At 42.3% G+C, this 20,965-nt stretch overlaps 1 protein-coding gene across 2 annotated transcripts in view; it reads right to left on the reverse strand.

The window, feature by feature from the left end:
* Positions 1 to 20,965, reverse strand: part of cpne5a (copine Va) — a 62,027-nt gene that overhangs the window by 40,256 nt on the left and 806 nt on the right. For both annotated transcript variants that reach the window (XM_076095234.1, XM_076095233.1), the window contains exons 2-6: positions 9,216 to 9,256; positions 8,360 to 8,406; positions 4,193 to 4,296; positions 3,055 to 3,094; positions 1,869 to 1,945 (exon numbers count right to left, since the gene is read on the reverse strand). In XM_076095234.1, coding sequence (XP_075951349.1) covers positions 1,869 to 1,945; positions 3,055 to 3,094; positions 4,193 to 4,296; positions 8,360 to 8,406; positions 9,216 to 9,256 — 309 coding nt within the window. The remainder of the gene's footprint in view (positions 1 to 1,868; positions 1,946 to 3,054; positions 3,095 to 4,192; positions 4,297 to 8,359; positions 8,407 to 9,215; positions 9,257 to 20,965) is intronic.

The raw sequence follows: 20,965 nt of genomic DNA on the forward strand, positions 1-20,965 counted from the left end.
AAATGTACTTGGAAGAGCAAATGTGCAGCATACTGTGTAACGGCATTTTGAAGGAGACGGGGTTGAATCTATCTGTTGTGAGTGTGGGTTCACACTCTAATAGGATGTGCAAACTCAACACCTATCTGGGCACAAAGGGTTGGTCAAGGTAAAAAAAAAAACAGACGGAATGATTAAGACTTTGAAGTCAAGATTAGAATTGTGATTGGGTTCATTCTTAGGCAGGAGTTTGGGAGGCGTGTAGCAGTACGGTTAACATTACTATAGGATAAGTAAATAAAATGGCCTCAAAAGTAAAGTAGTACACATTTGCATGTGTGCTGGTTGTAGGAGGGAGCAAAATGAAGGCAGATCAAGAGAGAGGAAGACGTTTGGGGGAACAAAAATAAATCAAAAACACAATGAGGAGAAAGGGGGTCAGGCTACAAAAAAAAAATCTGGTGGATGGAAGGAGGGAGAATAAATGGGAGATGAAGTGTGGAAAATAGGGAACGGGCTGCTGATGTGCTTCTTAAGCAGGTCATTGGATGCAACATGCCTTGGGAGGGCTTGTTTAAGCATGGCTAACAGATTTCCTCACTCCCTGCGGGAGCCGTTCCTCGGCTCTGGTCCGGAGAGGCACTGTCACTTCAGGACGCATTACTAGGAAATGGAGCACCCAGCCATTATACGACTTCTGAGCTATCGTCTATCACAGACGGCGAGGAAAACTCCATTACCCATGGATGCCGTTTAGCTATTCAAACAGGACAGGGCGGATAAAAAAATGTACCATAAACTGAATGTTATCAGGAACAGAACATTTAAAAGAAACCTATGCTTTTCCTTTATTTCCTAATTGCTACAGGTACTTCCTGACATAAAAGCAATTGAAACCGTTAATAGCAGCGCAACTGACATGTTTCATAAGGGCTCATTTCTGCATTTTTTTTTTTAAACTGCATTCTGTAACGACAACCATATCATCTGCATCACCCTCTGCTGCAGAGGAGTCTCAAGGTGCCCTGCTGAAGCTGCAGAATCAATACTTCTGTCCATCGTGTCTGCCTGGGGCTCCTGAGCCTTCTGCCTGTCTCTGATGTGTGAAGCCTACAGCATACTGGTGAACACTGTCTCTTGATCCTGCTCATCCTCTTATTCAGCACTGAAGGGCACAGAGCTCTGTAATCCACCGCCACCAGTCCCTGGCAGAATTCATGGTCGACACCAAAGCCCTGTTATTCACACAAGCCCCCCATTGCCAAGGGCCAGCACCGCCTCAAACAGTACTTCACAGACGCATACAGGCTTCACAGTCTCACACACAAACACAAGCTTCGTAGCTCGTCGAACTCTCCTTCTCTCATGCAAACGGACACACAAAGAGCCACGCATAGGTCTGTTGGTGCTCGTGGCTTCAGGACTTCATCTTTCCCAATTTACATTGAAGGAGTTGATAGTGCCATATGTCTCACGCTGACTTCAATCCGCTCTCCGTGCTAGATCGCCTCCCTAATGACAGTAATTGCATTGAGGAAGCCCCCGGTCCTGTTCAATTACCCATTCTCATCCAAGCACACGGGTCTAATCTTGCAGTATAATGTACGATACAGATGGCTATTAAAGGCAGACATATTCATCACTGCCTCATCTTTGCTGCAACGTGTGAAATCTAGGAGAACCATGTCGCATTTGAAATGGTTAAGAAGTGGCACTGAGTTTTCATTGTCTGATCATATCTGAAAACTTGTGTTTGCAAGAGTAAAATCGTTATATTTGTCTCCTTGAGAGGATAAGTAAAGGAATAATCTCTACCTGGCTCTGAGTGGCTGTTTTCTCACAAACGATGTGCAAAATCAGAGAGTGAACACAGTAAAATGAACACTCACCCTAGAGGTTTCTCCAGGCGACTGGCAGGTGATCCCACGATCTCTCCCAGTGTACAGTAGACCTGTCCTAGGAAGTCCTGCCATTGGGGGGAGCATAAAGTGATATGGAGAGACGTAGGATGTTCAGGTGGATCACGGGGGGGGTAACAAGGAGAGTCGGTGAGGAGTTAAGCAGCGTTATAATAATTGTACAGTTATGAATTAGGACATCTGAGGCAGACACGTACGTCAAGGTCGGTTGGCTTCCAGGGTGAAGGAGGAGTAGGAGCAAGAGAGAGAGACCAGGCAGTAGCAGTGACACAACAGAGCATATCATGGAACAGAAGGCACATGACTCAAATACCAGACTGTCATCAACCAAGTGCAAGAAAGAAGAGCAAAAGTGGGTATGTGAAAGAGCTGAACAGCAGAGGGTAAAGAGTCTCAGAGGAGGACAAGAAGAAAAGGGAAACAACACAAGAGATGGGAAGCAACAAAGGCCGACAGAGTTTTATTCAAAGGACCGTTTGTTTCCAGACCATGCAGCACAAAAACACAACAATTAAAGCGTCACAGTAATAGAAGCAAAATTACTGCTAAACATTTTGGAACTATGCAAACCAAGTGCTGCAAATATATTCTTTATGTGTCTATGTAGAATGAGTCATAGTTTATTTATCAAAGCTTTCACCATAAATGACGACAGTAACATACATCATGTTTACCTGAATGTAGGTTCTACAATAAAGTGCTGTCCTTTTCAGATAATTTAAATACATATCAATGAATATTGTTTTGAAATATACATTTATATGTATATATAAATATTCTGTCTATCTTAATTGCAAAGAAGAAGCACACAAGAATATGTGTTGAAAAGCTTTAATAATGATCTGCAATGCTTCATTTCTCATTAAAAAAAGGTAATGAGGGTATACCAGATGCAAATTAAGCTCTGATTGTTATAGCTCCGGAGGAATAAAATACCTCATTTACAAACCGAAGCAGATGTAAGATATAATATAAACAATATTTTTGGCAGATGACGCATAATTCATTCCTTATTCCAAGATATATTTGAGCATTTAGATGCCCCAAACTTTGGTTTGCATAAAGCCTTAATGTTCTAAACACTAATAACAATTCGCACTAATGTCTGAAATATAAAGCGGAACTAATGAACCTAAAGAAAAACGTCTTCACTTACATGCTTTGCCAGATCTGGACTTTTAGAATCAATATCATACCTGAAATCACAAAGAGACCACAAATCACAGCGGCAAAGATGTGAACATCATGAGACACTACAAATTGCTACTAAAATACTGTCTGCTGAGTGGACATTTTTTGCCTGTCAATCACACACCTGGGTCATTGAGGGAGCAAAGGGGTAAGGTTAATTAAGGAAGTAATTCTATAGTTTATGAATGTAATTTCCGTACTATGCCGAGGGGATCATGTTGAAACAATCTACCAATGCAGACAAAGTTTCCAGCATTTGCCAGTCAAACTTAATGCAAAAGTAATTAAAGCTCAGTATGCCCTGGCTCCCACTTCTGTGATAAAAGAAAGATGTAGATGAGCAACACTAATTAAGAGGGGATGCGCTCCCTCCTTTCCTGTTCCTGAGTCAAATCATGATAGCATGCCAAATTCATTTATTATGTGTCTAAAAATCCACAGAGACCTGCAGCTCTGTCCTGGATACATCACTGAGGTCCACTAGGGACTTCATGCTTGAAGCGAGGAAAAAAAAAAAAGGGGGGGGGAAGGATTTTTGAAAGTATAGCTGTTCTACTTGAGGAGGGGGGGAAGAGCGGAGAGAATGATCCCGACTCTTTTCTGGGAGATCTCAAAATGAAACTGCAGCTTCCTGACCCTCTCGCTAGCCTGGCCTTTTCAAGAGGAGGAAGGCAGCTATATGTGAAAGAGGGGAGGAAAAGAGGCTTTGTGAGTTTTATGGGACTTGGTTTCAGACATTTGCTTTGCTTAGCAGCAGGGAGATTAAGGATAAAACTTTATATGAAATATTTATCACCGTTATACCAATCCCTCTTCAACAAATGACTACTGAGACACTGCACCAATGAATAATTCCTCAGGAGAGCCGAGCCGAGCTGGTGCAAAGGGAGGGAGGAGAGAAAATGAGAGACAGGAAAGATGGAGAGGGGGTGAAGAGATAGATGGGGGGGAGATACAGAGTGAATGAGGGAGAAGATTCAAAGCTTGTGGTGGGGAAAAAAGGAAGAATTGGGAGGACTGGGTTAGGAGAGGACGGCACATCTGAAACACACACACACCTCGGTGCGAGTCCCCAGAGGCACGGATCAAACAGAATAACTCACACGTCAAAGCGCAGGTTCTGCTTCTCCTCAAAGAAGTAGTCCAGGATGTACTTCCTGACAAAGTCTGGATTTAGTGTGTTGTCTATCACCTCTGTTCTCCCAAACTAGATCAGAACCAGGAAAGAAGAGCAAAAAGACAGAAGAGGAAGAAGTAAGCCCAGAGCTTTGACACGGCACATCATGCAGTCACTCAGAAACTACATCCACTGCTCTATTTCCTCCCCCGCCCCCGCCCACATTATCTTCCCCCAGCAGGCATGTGAGTTCACAGCTTCAGATAAGCTCAGATTTGATTAACAGAAGTCAGTGATCGCACAGTGTCAGCTCTTCTTCTCCACCTCTTCTCATTGTGATGGGGTTGAGCAAGCCTGAGGAAAAAACTTTATGGAGTCCAATTACACTTATTTAATTAATAACCCATTCACGCCTCTGTCGCCACCACAACCACTTCAAAAACACGGGGGCGGAGGATGGAGTGACGAGACAAAGGCAGAGAAAAATAGGGACTTTCACATTTGGTCTTTACACAGGGGAACTGTCACAAATGATGGAAAGATAGAAAACTATCTCCTGATCCCCGGCGTTAAGAAGAAAATAGGAACCTGCCAGCACAGACACTGAGAAAAGATTTGTCAGCTTTACAGAGCAAGACCTTCTGATGAGGCGATGTGCTGATAAACAAATCAACAGACATAAAAAGTGTTGCACCCCCTGCACAAGCACATTAATTGCATCCAAAATGAATAATTCAAAGTCCCAGAACTGATGTTGAGCGGCATAAATAAAAGAACGTGTAACCATAAACCGACACAGTGAATTAATAACGGCAGTGTTGGAGCTTAATGAGCAGATGAAACAGCAGGATTACAGGCTCACACCTTTGTGATTACATCCAGTGGGGGTGAATCTCAAAGTGGGAATTAACAGGGGAGCTACACAGAGTAACGTTACAGCAGTAGAATACTTTTAACGGATGGACGTCTATGCTAATGCAAAGACATGACAGTTTGAGAGTGGGTTTGCTGAAGTGTAACCTGCCATCAAACATAAAAGTGTGTCTAAGCCTATGAAAGTTGAACTGCTGTCTGGCAGCAGCTCTCCTCTCGCTCTTCCTCTGCATCCCTGTCAGATAGTGTGAGAGCTCCCGTCCAACAGATGCAAACAGACGGTTATTTCAATGATAGGAGCTGAATGTGGAGGTATACGGGAGCCAACAGCATATTCTATTTGGTCCCAATTAACTGCCAACCTTCCCGAAAAAAAGAGCACAGGGATAGGCAGCGTGCACTTCTTCGCCTCGAAAAACCCCCAGCTAGGATAAATTGTGAGCTGCAGTGTCAGAAAAAGAATCTTGGTAAAAAGATTAATGTCTCAGAGTTCGACTAGAAGTGGAAAAACCAGGCTTTGCTTGAATTTGGGGAGGTTTTGTTGTGTCAGCTAAGTGAAAGCGGTAGAAAGCGGAAAACCTGAAGTGTCGCGCACTGGGAGTAATTACAGACGAGGGAGTCAGAGGGAGAAGATTGAGACTTTACAGTCATGTGGTAGAATGATGGGCTGCAGCTACAGTTTTATTTATTCGACTACGGATTCAATTCAATTCAAATTAATTTGTATTGCACCATATACACATCATACAAAAGCTGTTTATAGTTACATAAGCAAGACCAGAAAGTAGGATTTTGAATCTTATTCTGAAAGCAACAGGTAACCTGTCTGACCTTTTTGTCCTGGTTTAAGAAATGTGCAGCTGAGTTCTGGATAAATTGTAATCGATGGAATTCTTTTGTTTGGAAGACTCATAAACAGAGAATTGTAATATATATCCTGCTCACAACAAATGCATGCAGGAGTTTCTCTGAGCCAGGATGCTGATAGATTTAAGTCAAAGGGAGTACAGGTCTCAAGTGGAGCTGATGGAGCAATCCTCCTGGAATCAAAACACTATCCATTTGTTTTGATATTCTTCTCTTGTTGGGTAAATGTAAAAGACTCGCAGCCGATGGTGGAGTTTGTCCCATAGAAGAGTAATTGGATTACAAATTGGTTGATGGCACAGTGAAAGGTGCTCCGACCAATCATATCTGCTCTTGGGAGAACAAAACCGCATTAGATGACAGAGGGGCAAAAGAGGCGCTTAGCTTTATCAATACAGAACAGCTTGACTCTGCTGCTCACAAAGCCAGCTGTCCTCTGCACTGAAAACACAAGCCTGTCTCTCTTTCAGGGAGAGACGTTCAGGCTGCCCTCAGCGTTTGTAAGCTCGAGGCGGGGTAGTGCAGCCAGTGGTGACAGGTATAAGAGGCTCTACCCACCTGAACTCTGCGCTTGATGCCTGTTTACATTGCATGTCAATCAGTAAAACTACTCTCTGGCTCAACTAAAAGAAGATCACTGTGCTGCTATACCAGCACCCACGCTTGGTTTACTGTGAGCCAAGCCCAGCTGACCGCTTATCAATTATAATCAGCCACACAAAGTTCAAGTATTATTTGCTCTGAGTGATTAAAGTAAAGCAATGGAACACTCAGCTCACTAAGTTAATCAACAAATCAATTAAGCAATCGATCAAACATCCAACCAGTCCCTCGTTCAGTCAATCATTCAGGTTAATCGTCCCTGCTGGGAAATGTATTATGCAGTCAGGTTAGCAGAAATGACGAGCACAGACTCATAACACACAAGACGTGATAACACAGACTAATAACCACCATGGAGAAAATACAGGTGACCCCAAATACATTAAAACAAAAATGATTAAGACAACGACTCTCAAGAAAAGTCTTGTGAACCTATCCAGTAATTTAGTTTAAATGTGATAAACCTTCTGCGTCTGTGCGTGTTTTGTTGTACTTCAAACTTCAGTCAGTTGTTTGAGTTTTAAAGGTTGAGGACATTTTTTGAAAGCAAGGACATCTTGGCCGGTCCTCACTTCATCCACGACAATGGAGATTCCGCAAAGTCTTGTTGTTTTTAGACTTTTTTTGTGCAGATGAAACAAACGAAATACAACATGTTACTTAATGAGCTTTAGGGGTGCTGGATGTACTTACTTCTTATTTTTATTGGCAAGTCACCAAAACGGAGCTTAACTAGTGAGTGTGAGACACTTTACGGGCCCACTCACCATAACAACTAACTATCTGCATTTTCTTTTGAACTACTCATATGAGATGGAGCTCGTGGTGCATGGGCACAAGTAAAATAATATGTAACTCCACAAAATTTAAGGTTAGAGTTAAGGTTAGGCAATACATTATGTCAGTGATAGTTCCCAGTAGTATAGCAGGTCAAATGAGATTCAATGTCTCTCATGTTGAGATTCATGAAATGAACCTGCTCTGTACCACTGAAAGCTGATTTAAACCTTCCTCCCTTTTCAAGAGCCCACCAACAGCAAAACACAGATAATAACTGAAACCTTTATATCTTGGAGCCGAGGTTTTCCCACTCTTAAATCTGTGTGTCACACCCCTGTGCACCAGCATGACACCAAGGTCTCTGTGGAGTCAATAAACATAGCACTCCTATTGAGCCAGATTGTGAAAGCAGAAGCAAAATATTTTGAGCTCTCAAACCATCTGTCTTCCTTTTAGACAGCGTATATATATATATATACAGTGTCGATTGAGCTGAATACATTTCTGACTTGGTTGGCTTTCAGCTTTTGAAAAAAACTGATTCATGTTCCCAAAGAATGGCTGGATGCCGCAGATCAAAAATAATCTGGAATTAACAACTATTTCCCTTTGAGATGTAATTTACAGAAAGTTTCTCTGTATGTCATCCGTTGAGATTACAGGATACAAATAATAACCGGATGTCTTTCCGCAATCTCTGCCCTCCTCAACCTAATCGGTCTCCCTGGTCTAATTAAAACCCAGAGGCCAACAGCCAGGGGAGACTCTGATGCGGAGGCAAATCTTTATTGATACAAATAGCTGCCACCTTAATCAGAAAATCAGTCACAGCTAACACATTTCTGACCAGCGCACGGATATTCGCAGGGTCAATCAATTGCAAATGATTGGCACTCACAGCATTTACCTTGAGGGAGAAGTAGAGGAGGATGGGGGGGGGGGGGGGGGGTGTAAACAGAGAGCGGGCTGTCACGGAGAAGAGACAGGCTGGTTGAGTTGTCTTGACAAAGGGACGGCTGTGATCTCTTACCTCTCTCCACTGTTTGGTCTCGACGCCCTGCGTGTACAACACCAACACTGAGAAGAGACGAGAGAGAGCAGAAGAATACATCCTCACTCCACATTCTCAATCAAGCATCCTGCTTCTTTAAATGCCGTTTGGTTTGTTCCTTCTTTGCTCACATTAATCATTAATTATCCTGCCATGCCCTGACAGCATAATTAAGTGCCAAGTTTGATGACGCCGCGTTGCGTGACATTCTCGGTTTAATTTCCACATGCAAAGAACAAAGCTATAAAGCAAGATTTAAGGCTCCTGGAGCCCAATTTAAGCTGTGCAATCAAAATGCAATTTCTTAACGGTAGGATTCTCCTGACTCCTGTTTGATTTTGCGACTTCAAATGAAGCTGAGGCAGGCGAACGCGACGTGACCTGTCATATATCCCAGGGTTCATCTGCAGGCGAATACTAAACAGGGCCAGTGTGATATTTTCCCGGTAGCTTATTTACACAGGGCTTGAACCTCCTCCCTATTATGATAAATGTCTCATCCATTCTCTTTCCCTCAGGGAGTATGAAAGAAACTGCCTTTATGGCGGTTCCCCGTGTCTTTCACCAAAAGATATCCATTTGTATTCAAAGGCTGACTTTTATACCCTGCATGCATTAAGGTACTTTCAGTGAGGAAAGGTTGTCACATTACTGTGCAAATGATATGCAGCTATTGAAGGAACACTTTGAAATAGCAGAGTAAACTGAATCAAAGTTAAGCTCAGCAAAAGTAAAAAGTATAGCTTCGCAAAAGGAGAGGAGGTGTCAATGAACCGTATTCTGAACAAGGAAAAGCTAAACTGCAATTAGCATTGAGAAAATGTTGAGAACTTACATGGGTCGGATTTGGAGAAAGTGTCTCGGTCCAAGAGATTCCTGCATGAGAAGGAAACAGTCACACATTAAAATTGGGTTCCGGCGTGTGGGTCTAATTAATTTCACTGAATTTTAAGACCGCGGTGTAAAGGTTGGGGGAAATCCCATTTGCAAAACGCTACAAAATAATTGCATGATAATTCACAACCACACTTTACTTCACACAAACCAAACTGTCCTTGAATTTTCATTTTAAACTTGAGCAGTGCAATAAGCACATTAAAGCTCAGTGAAAGGGCACAGACACCCCCACAAAGCATTCTGAGGGTGTGCATTCCTTTGCCAAGGCTAAACAATACTTTACATTTATTCTAATAGGAGAAAATGTCCAGAAAACGATGGTCAATCAGGTTGGCATGCATGTGCCAGATTTATTATTTTTTTTTTTCGAGTAAGCGTAGTAGTTCAAGTACAGAACAGCAAAACATGTTAACAACTGCCGATCTCAAAGTGAAGCATTCTTGAAAGTAGTCAAAAATATGGCCTTGTTCTTCCGCAAATGACCTTTTTTTCAACCAAATTTCATAAACCCCATGACTAATAGTGAGAAAACAACCTTCATTTGTGAAGGTTGTGAAAGATTTATGGCATCGATGAACAGAACAGAAGCAACAAAACCTCACACTTGCTGCTGCAACCTAACACAACGCATGGTTGTACTCGTTATTTGAATGGTGATTTTTGTAACGTTTGTTCTAATTTAGTTTGTATACTGTATGCCATATGGACCGCCTCTTGTATGTCATACAGCAAAAGTTTGACATCATTTCAACAAGACCCCAGGTGCAGCACCAGGCTAAGCAGCCATTTTGTTGTAGCAGTCACAGGAACAACAGAAATACAATGAAGAAAGAAATCCGAAATGAATCTTTGTATTATAATTTGAGCCATTATGTCCGAGAAAAATTACAAAAGTCTCCAAGAGTCAAATCAGCACATTCATTATGTGCACCCTACTTGACCAGAGAAGGAATTAGAGCTGTAACGAATATTTGATTAACAAATCTTTGTCATGTAGGATAGTAAACCGATATATCTGTGTTTTTGACTGTTGGTCAGACAGAACTAATAATATGTCACGATTGGCTTTTTTTTGCTGACAAAAAAATGAATCAAGAACATAGTTTGTAGATTAATTGCTAACAAAAATAATTGTTAGTCGAAGCACTAACTCTTAATATATCCATGACAACACAGAGGAAAGTGTGGCGTAATCATCTCTATCAATGCTCACACTGCAGAGTGAAGATGAGGAGTCCAGCTGTCTTTGCCCTGGTGACTGTGTCCTGAGGGCAGAAGGCAACGGGCCACAGCACAGAGTACATACGAGGATGTATTTCACCATGAGCAAGGTCACATTCAAAACTCACGTAGCTTTCATGGGAGCGTCCTGCAAAAGAGTGTCCCGTGTGTTCACAACGTTATAATTATCAGTCTGAGCCGGCAGTCACACACATTCAGACCAGTTCCCATTCAGTCTCCCTCAGTTTGAACCACAATCAAAACAAACTGGCTGCTATGAATGACAGGATACCTACAGCAGCCTTTCCCACACTCTAAATCCTCTAAACCCTCAAATAAAACACAGCCCTGCTCACTGTGGAGTAGCTAAACCAGAGGTAGCCAACACGGTGCCCGCGGGCACCCTGTCGCCCGCAGGGACCACGTGAGTCGCCCGCGAGACATGTTCTAAAAATAGCACCATTGGAGCTCCGTCTAAAATTGTAGTTGCTGTTCTTTTTTAATCAAAAACGCTGACATTAGTGTAGATTTTAAAATGACAATATTTCTTGTCATAAGAGAGTTGGGTACCCAGAGGCGCACGGCGGACAGCCAGGACGAGGCCGCTGCACTAGGTTTTCAGGTTCCGAATGGCGGGCGCTTCCCGTTGGCGCCAGACGCGCGCCGCGAGCGCACCCCGTCGTCAGGTCCGTAAATCCTCGGAACAGGCCGCGGGCAATCCGACCGAAAAGGCCCAGACTAGAGGTTTGAACGCGGGCGCCCGAAGACGCTCGCGCGCCTCGGAGGATTGGATCCCCCGCTCGGCTATAGACGAGACTGGTTACTAGTTTCTTCGTGGAGAAAAAGGTACCATTGGAAAAGCTGGTGTCAGTGATAACAGACGGGGCTCCCGCGATGACGGGCCGGCATGCAGGCTTCATTGCGCAATGCAAAGGTGACCCAGACTTCGCAAAATGTCTACATTACCACTGCATCATTCACCAGCAGGCGCTATGTGCAAAAGTAACCGGCTTTGATCATGTGATGATACAAAAATATCAGAGATGTGATACCTCTGACTTTCAAATGTTGAAACAGATTAACAGAAATAAAAGTTGCATGTTTAAATATATATGTGTAGCTATACCATCATTGTTGTGGAAATCATTATTAATAATTATTGTGAGGAATAATTAACTGACGTGATCAAACAGTCTCTTCACATATATTATTATTATTAAAAGGTGATCTGTGCAACTTTGTTATTCAGGAAGTCTGTATCAAATAAGTAGCCCTTCGTAGTACTCGGTACCCTTGAAGTAGCTCTCAGTTTAAAAAAAGGTTGGTGACCCCTGAGCTAAACTGTTCCCTGACGCTGATCATCATCCAACACCTTTTCAAGTAGCCAGACACTCTGATTGGCTCACAGACTCATTTAAGATAATATGCAATCAGCGTTAATACTATTCATTCAATCTTTATTTTTAGCCTGTTCCAGACTGGATTTTGTGTGTTTCTTTGGGAGACAGGGAAGTTGTCCAGACAACTCTAGTCGTCCCCCTTTAGTATTTCCTTCTGTCAATGTACAAGATCGAACAAAGCAGATATTACCTTTAAAACACACGGCTACTGCAAATGGGCCTGAGCATCAATCACTTAATGCAGCATTTTAAATGAGAGACATTTCCCAGTTTCAATGATCTCATTAGTATATCAGTATAATGAAAAAGCCTATAAACATGTCTTGTTTCTGCTTCCTGATTGTGAGCAGCGTCAATAAATAACTTGCATGTAGCTCAGAACAATGATCGTCCCTTTAGGGGACAGCAGGATTTCAGGGCTGAATACAAGCAAGAGGGCTTCATTCATGTGCACATAATTCTGCATTCCTGGACACAAACTCTTCTGTCACAGGGATACGAGGCGGGATAACAGATGCAGCTTGGTTAGGTATTAGCCTTGGGCTGACCTGACTACAGTTGGAACATTGTCAGTGTAATTATCATTGGAGATAACAAAGCCATCCATGACTAACTGCCTCTTTGAATCCACCTGTAACCGTCTGGCATCCATTAGCCTCCGACAATTAGCTTGTCCATCAACTCATCCCATCTCTCAGCGCAGAAGAGAACGTGCTGCATGAAAAACATGACGTCCTATTTTCACATTTACATAATGTAGAAAACAAGCCGTCATTTGCGCTGCTGAACCTCACTTTGGTCTTGCAGGACATTTCTATTCCAAGAAGAAATGATTAGTAAACCGGTTTATGCACAAATGCAAATTCATCCCCCATCTTACTGTTGACATGGCCAGAGAACATACAATGGTGCCGCAGAATGGGTATTAACATCTCAGATAATCAGTCTGCTTTCACTGCCATATTTCAAAAGTGAACTCCTTCTCGCTACGAATCTCAGCGGGATAAGAGAAGATCATTATCCCGAAAGCTGATGTAGAACAAGTTTGTTGAAGATGAAGTTCATTGAAAGTAGGACAAAAGTAATTAGATCCAGCTACTTTTCATCCATCAGCCTTCTTTCATACTGGAGCACTTTTGTGATCACTATGTGATCTCATTTGAAAGATGTGAATGAAAATGGCAAACATCACTCCTATTCCTCTTGATCTCACCACCTTCATTAAAACTGTGCAATAAAAGTGCAATAATCTCCTCGAGTCACTGGAGCGTTTAATATTTTATCAAATGTGAAGCAAGAGTCTGGAGTGCATTATTAGATATGGCACAAACTAAACAACAAGAAATGAGATTGAATTTCACTTGAAAAAAAGAAATATATAATTTAAATAGCTTTCTTTCTCTGCCTAATCATCCCGAACAAAGTAATTTCATTATTCGTCAGTGAATTATTAAGCTTGCAGTTATCGGTTATGAAGACTTTAATTAATAAAGCAGTACCAAGAAAATCTGCAAATGATGAATTAGTATCACCCAACCAATGGATGAACTCCAAATCTGCAACTCTCTCGGGCTGTGTAAATGTTAATAAATGTTAAATATTGAGAAACATTTCCACTAGAGGCCAAGAGTAAAGAGATCTGACCTCTAAAACATGGCTGGCTGCTGAACTCAAATTTAGAAGAATGTAATAGGAGAACACGCGGTCAGTTCCCTGGAGGTATTTTAGCAGCTCCTTGGTCCATGTAGCCGATTATTAAACGGAGAAATGTGAGAATTAATTCATGCACCCGCAGTGCCTTATTGTCAGAAGTCCCTTAAATTTCCTCCACTTTCTTAGAGTGGTCGAAATCTTAATTGGCACCTTGGCAAAATGGCATCTAATTCAGTGTTTTTAAATTGTCTTGAGTCTGGCTTGCCAACTCCAGTATGCACTGCTGCCTCATTGTTTCTTAAAAGGACACAACAACAAATGCAAGCTTGAAAGTCAAGTCTTCGACTAGCTTAGAGGAAGGAAAGTCTCCTTATTACATTAGAGACAATGGGAGATTGCTGGGAGGAGAAAGTGAAGGACGGTTTGCATTTTCAAGTCTACTCTGTCACTTCACTTTCACTACTGCCCTATGGCCCTCTCTTTTTTTTTGATTGAGGACAGATATTTTATTTCCACTCATACATCACGAGGGCAGTAGGCCTTACTTTTGTCTAATATGGCCAGAAGCAGCCTCTCAGTGGGGTGAAACGGTCAGGGAACCAAAGACGTGAAACACATGCTGCAGCAGAGGTCAGCTGGAGGAATCCCATTATTTAGACTGAAATACTACTTTCCTTGAGGGTGTTTTTGAAATTCTTAAAAAGAAATACCTACAATATACAATGCAGCACAGACCATCAGATACATGCGTCAAGGAGCACTACCGCTGAAACTAAAACTAACAAACTAAAACAACAACTGATCAAATCTAACGCACGCCTGCATTTCATTATCGGAACTGATATCTGGCCTCATTGCATAACTAAATCCCCTGAATAGTGAAAGATGATGATACACAGTAATGTTGCTTTTGTCTACATCTCAAAAACTCCCCTCAATTCCATTCAATGTGCAATCTGGTCCCTTTATTAGTGACAGACCCATCTGCTGACCTTCACTGTGATGGCACCAGGTGTCTTCTCCTCCTCCATCTGTTTAATTATTCAGTTTCTGTTCAAACTGGGAACTCTCCAGGTCGACAATACCTGCAGCAGAGCACTCCCTGGGCGGCCGTCTCGCAGGCGGTGACAAAATCTCCGTCATAAAGCTGCTGTTATGAGAATCCACATATGCCGCAACTCCCTGTTTCAGAGTGGCTTTTGGTGTGTGACCAGCAATGTCTGACCAGGGAATAATATGACTGCTAATTGCAGTGTGACAGCTCACGGCTTTCTGCAGGGAAAGGTCTTCTTTTCTTTTTTTTTGTGAGGAGCTGAGGGAGATAGACACTATGAGGCTGTTATAACCCTGGCAGAGCACTTTGCACTTATTAGTCTACTGTTAAAAAAAAACCAAGCTGCAAAAATCTTTGCAGGCACACACTAACCATGTACTTCACAAACTGTCCACTTAAATCACATTAAAATCTACATTAGGAACCCAATAACGCACAATAAAGTATTTCTAAGCCCATACATATTTCGGCTTTAAAATGACTAAGTGAGCATTAACTTGAGAATGAGAAAGGAAGCTCTGCTTGGATTCAGTCAAGTGCGGAGAGGTGAGAGCCGGGTCAATGTGTTCCTGATAATAAAGCTTGCAAAGAAACTTTCTCAGAGTACAACACTAATTGATGTCACTAATAGCTGCAATAGCATCAAGGGTGGAAACAGAGGAATGCAGTTGTCTAACTGGACTCATGCTGAGCTTCGATAAGTGAAAGCAGCACGCAGCAGGTAAAGTGGTGAAAAACCCACACACCTATTCACTCAAACACACACACACACACACACACACAACTGACGTGAACACTGGGCTGGAGATACATATACTATGCAGTTTCACAACTGATAATCTGATTGAATTGCTATTTCCTTTGACTTTAGTCACAGAAGTTGTGGTATCGGTTGCTATATAGGAACGAGTATGTTTTTTGTTTTTTGCATTGGTCCGACATTTGAGACACTTTACTACACTTACAACTATTACAGCAGAGTTTATGTGTTGTCTTAGAAGCAGCCTAAAGAAACTAAAATAATTCCATCTTCACAGTTTAATTAAGAAAGGAAGGTATCTTTCAACCATGTACTTGTGTGTAGGGGTGGGAGAGGGAGCGGTGTGGGTGTGTATGAGGAGGGTTAGGTATATACAGTATGCAGTGTATATGTGAGTATGTGTGTGAATGTGTTTGTTCTCTGTTATTTTAAAGGCCCTTCTAGGGGCGGGCATTGGACATTTACAGCAGCTATAAATGCTGTGATACATTGCATTGGAAAATTGTTGTGCAATTTCTCTTTGTATATTGAATCTATTGAATCACCAAATAAACATGAAATGAGGTGGGTGGCAATCAGAGTTGTGGAACCAGGCTACAGCAAATCTGACAGAAAACCTCTCCTATAAGGCTTGTAAAGATTGTAAGCCTTGAAATGAGCCAGACAGCTAAGAGGTAACATTCCAATCATGTCATCAATCTGATGACAGTTGTTACCGTCACTGTCAATTAAATCTGATTTGTTTTTTAAGTGTTAAACTCAAACAATAATAAAAATGTTTTCTTTTTTACTTTGATTAACTTTGCTTATTCTCTTATAAATATCAATGTTAAACAGAAATACATGTTTCTGCCTGTATTGGTTTTCACAAAGCCTGCTGTGTTAATTGAAATCCTGTCAATCAATGAAAAAGGGGGATCTATTGGCATAAGTTAATATAATATTAATAAGTATGCTTTCTTTAGTGTATTGTCACCTGAAAATAAAAAGGATTTGTATTCTCGTTACTTTAGAATGAGACATTTATATCTACATACGGAGCAGGTCTCCTCCTCTTCACAGAGCCGAACACACTTAATGAAATTAGGCTAACTGCCAGCTTCTAACAGAAGGCTATAATCATTTAATAGTTTTGTAGCTTGTGGTTAAGTTTATCTTGCACAATTCACACATTTTGACTGATAATCCATTTCCCTGCAGTGAAAATTAATTGTATTTGTACATTTTCAGCCACATACACATCAGCTTTGTGGCAAAAGCACACACACACACACACACACATATTCTCTCCAACACAGCTGCAAATGTCCCCTTTAGCTAAAGTATAACATCATCCCCTATCGAGCAGAAAAACTATTCTCTCAGATAAGTTTAGAAATGACAATAACCTGACAATGAGTTGCTTGTTTAGGCCTGCGGCTAAGACTGTCGATGAGGGAGAGACCTTCAACACATGCAGCAAAATGTGCTGAAATCTTCACAAAGCAACCTGTCGCATTTTGTACAGATCTGCCACCAGCTCGCACATTTCCCAGACAAGCTGTGATGTTACAGGTCAAATATCCCTTGATACAGAAATCCACAGACATACTCCGCTGACCCTTAAGGTTTTCTGAAAATAGTGATAAAAGCAGCGTGATACTTCTGAGGCAAGAGGGACTGCTTTGATTTCTTACTGCTGCATCACCCTCTTGACTTTTCCTGTCATTCCAATCAACACTTTCAGATGACACAGCCAACATGCAGAGTGTTATACACCACTGACTGGCATGGCACCACAACGGTGTATCCATGGGATCCCCCTCTGCTGTCATCAATGAGAATATATTAATAACACTGACACCACCACAAGCCAAGTGTCTGGGCTCCAAACTCATTTTCACTGTGTCAGGAGTTCATGCATAATCATCCGCTTCATCGACCTGTGAGACTCGCCTGCTGCAATCTTAACATCCCCAAATTGGAATGAAAAAATAAAAAATAAATAAATCTACCTCCTCTTGGCACCCTCGTGTCTCTCAGCCTTGATCCCCAAAACAGATGCGACACATTACTAAACACACCGCACACACACACACACACAAGCCATCCTGCAAGATAAAAGCTGCGAGCTCGCCCCGGGTCAGTCTTAACCCAGAACACGATATGAAAAGAGCAGCCACAGTGAAAACACTGCAAATTGAAATTTCTCTCTTACTCTGAGATCTTTTATTAATATTTTATGCTCTTGCACAATGCGAACTAGTTCAATTCAAACTCGCTTTCTGCCAGAGAAGAGTAAGAGGATGTTTCAACCACAGAAAAAACAGGTCACAGGATTTGATTGAATGGGTAACCAAGACTGAATTAGATCAACAGCCACTACAAGCATTTAACACAACAACAACAGAGTTAGAGGCCATAACAAAGCATTGGAATAAACAAAGAGGTTTTCACACAGCTTGAATCCCAATTGCTCTGCTTAGGCAATTGTTTCTGACAGATTGAGCAGCGACGGCACACATACTAATTGTCCTGATGATTTCATTAGTCTTCCCCCCTCGGTTGCAATGGTTGCCTCAGGAAGAGTTCAGATCGGGGAGCATGCCACATGGTTTAAGATTGACCCCTGAGAGCCGCATCGGTGGCCCTTTGCGCCAGGTATCCTCTCCTGCAAGCCTTTGTCACAGGATGCTCGCAGTCATGTGACCTCTTGTGTGTTTCACAAGGTAATGAATCCCTCGGGAGCAGCCCTGTTGAGTTAGATCCCCCCCCAAGCCCTGAGGCGCATTGATTGGATGCAGTGCTACTCTAACCAATCTATCACAGCAAATGAATGGTTACAGCGAGCGCCGAAGCAACAGCAGACAACAGGAGGAGATGGACATGGTGCATTGTCTTCGTCCTGACTAAATGGGCAATGGAGGCTGATAAAGTTCACTGTTCGAGCTGTCAGGTGGGAGGCTGAGCGCAGTGGAAGGGAGGGTGGCTTTGTCAGCTGATTGCACTTTTAACAGCATACCTGTGGTGTGATTTGACATGCTGCAAAGGACCAATAAATTTCGATAATACGCCCTCTGTTGAAGTGTTTTTAAGTGGGAGGGATATAAAAATTGAAGCTACGTCCTTGTGCTTGGTGTTTATCATACTCACAAATGATACAATGTTGAAATCTGAGCTTTACATCAAATCATTCTGTTATTTGTTTTCCCTTCAATCTCCTCTCAATGGTAACTTTATAGCAAATGAGATACCAAAAACGAATCTTTCAGGAGCAAGAAATTATTTTTCCCTCGCTCTACTCAGATAAGGGTTGTAAACCTGTGTGGGGGTTTGTCAGGCTTATCAGCTCTGGTCCCTCATTCTGGTCACAGAGGCACATAAAGTAAACAGTGCATTTACAAATTGTTACTGACATCCTGTCCATGGATCTGTACTGTGACGAACCAAAGACAAACACAGGGGAAAAAAACTATTCATGAACTGAAGATTCATGTGTCAAGCCTTAAGGGGCATTGTGATTTTCGTCTATGTGCACTTCCCCCCCCCCCCCCCGATATTCATTACCAAAAGTGTGCTTCACAGTGGAACCGCAAGAGTTGAAGCCCCAGTTTCCCTTAAGTCATTGTACATGGGAACTCTGAGACGGTCTGGTGAGCTCATATAAAAAAAAGGCACATTTAGTCACATTTACTACTTTGCTCATAATTAAAGCATGATGTAGCAAACCACATAGACACCTTATGAAATATTCATCAGCGCTGCTTCAGTAACTAATGAACACACACAACTGCCACATAAGAGGTGGGATCAAGCTTGTAAAAGCACAGGGGGCCACTGGCCTAGACCACTGAACTGTATTCGCTGGCATGCGTTTGGTTCGGCAGATGTAGAAATCGAGGCCATCGAGCCATCATCTTATCGCTGAGTTGGAGCTTGCAGCTAAGAAGCAAATGCTCTGGGCTCGGCTCACTGGCTAACCTGTGAGCAAAACCAATCAGAGCTATGGACGGTGAACAATGTGCTATCACAGTGATATGCACTTATTTCGAGAAGGGGTTGTCTGCTTCAGTCCCTCCAGTTTGTCAGCGGGCTTTCTGTAATATTGGCGGAGGGTTATGAGAATGCCGACAGCGCTGCATGCCGCAATTCAACCCCATGTGCGTCGCAATCTCAGAGCGTTCAGGCTTACTAAATCAATTACACAGAGTTGTGGAGCATGCGCCTCTCACCCACGTCACACCCATTGTTTCTATTTGCTTCTATTGGATGGACCACATACACACTTGAAGATAAGTGGGAGGAATAGCTTCATGCATGGCTGTGTGTTGAACCTTTGAGCGGTCCAGTGTTTGATCTTTGAAGCAATCCTCAGAGGTCAGACATGAGCTACTGTAGCAAGTCACAAAGAGCACAATGAAGTCTTTGCATCTAAAACAGACAATGTTTCAAGGCCCAATGAAAGCAGGAATGATTTTTTTTTTCTGCTCTATGAAACTGTGTCCTTGAGCAACTCTTTGTTTGGAGAGACATTAATAACAGACTAGGGAGCTGCAGATTGACCGGAGGGCATCAACACAGATACCAGCTTAAAGTATGAAGGTCTGAGGGAAAAAGAACATAAGCGTGTACCAACAGGGAGTCCAGCTGCTATTCACATGCCCCACAATGGACTAAATACACACACACAACCTAAGCTCTATATGCAAACCGTACACACATTCTTACCACACACACTTTCTCTTAGTTGTACACACAATTTAATACATTTTGGTTACATAAACGCAAGACCCCAGGCCGCAGCTGCAGCATCCTCCCAACCCGTCATCTCTATAAAGGTTAACAGATTTATTTTAAAAGGTGACTTGTATCCAAAATGGGTTAAAAGGTTGCCTACACGACAAACAGCAATGTTGGGTTTGTTGAACAAGTCACGAAATTCAAAATGGATGACATAGCAGCGTTTGCAACAAGACTGACTGAATGCAGATTTCAAGAAGACGTCAAATGAGAGAGTGAGCGAAGAAAACGATGACACCAGAATGTTTGTTTGATGAATCTCTCGCCTGTGGCTGAACATGCATTCATGTCGGAAGTCTCTCTGGGACCCTTTTCAACAGCAGTGCACATGGGAACACATCATTAATATGCATATAATACTGATACAGCCTGGAATTACAAAGAGCTAAACACTATGGGTTAGGGCAAAATGACGCACAGCGGGGGAGTCCCTGGAAACACAAATTTACAACAATTTTCACGAGAGACATTAATTAAAACGGTAGCGATTGTAGTCGTCGACCTTTATAACGCCACTATATGTTGCAGCAGCACACTGTATACAGTGACTCTAACTGCAACCAGCGCTGCCCCGCCCTATCCATCCGAGCCACTTGACATCTTCATGGTATTTGTGATTGGGGGGCGCTGTGATCCACTTAAAGCTTAAACGAGGGTGAGCATATTTAGTTCTAATTGATATTTTCACGTTTCTGTGACAAACTAGTGTTGTTTTGGAATTCTGTAAAGCGGTTACACGGCTTCACACTCGACAAGTTGCCTCTGGGGGAAACCTCTCAGGCACGCCATCAAACTCTATGACGGTCGATAGCTCCCGTGGC

The sequence above is a fragment of the Anarhichas minor genome, unplaced genomic scaffold, assembly GCF_050575085.1.
Source record: "Anarhichas minor isolate MPS153535 unplaced genomic scaffold, ASM5057508v1 ptg000003l, whole genome shotgun sequence".
In the NCBI taxonomy this organism is placed as follows: domain Eukaryota; kingdom Metazoa; phylum Chordata; class Actinopteri; order Perciformes; family Anarhichadidae; genus Anarhichas; species Anarhichas minor.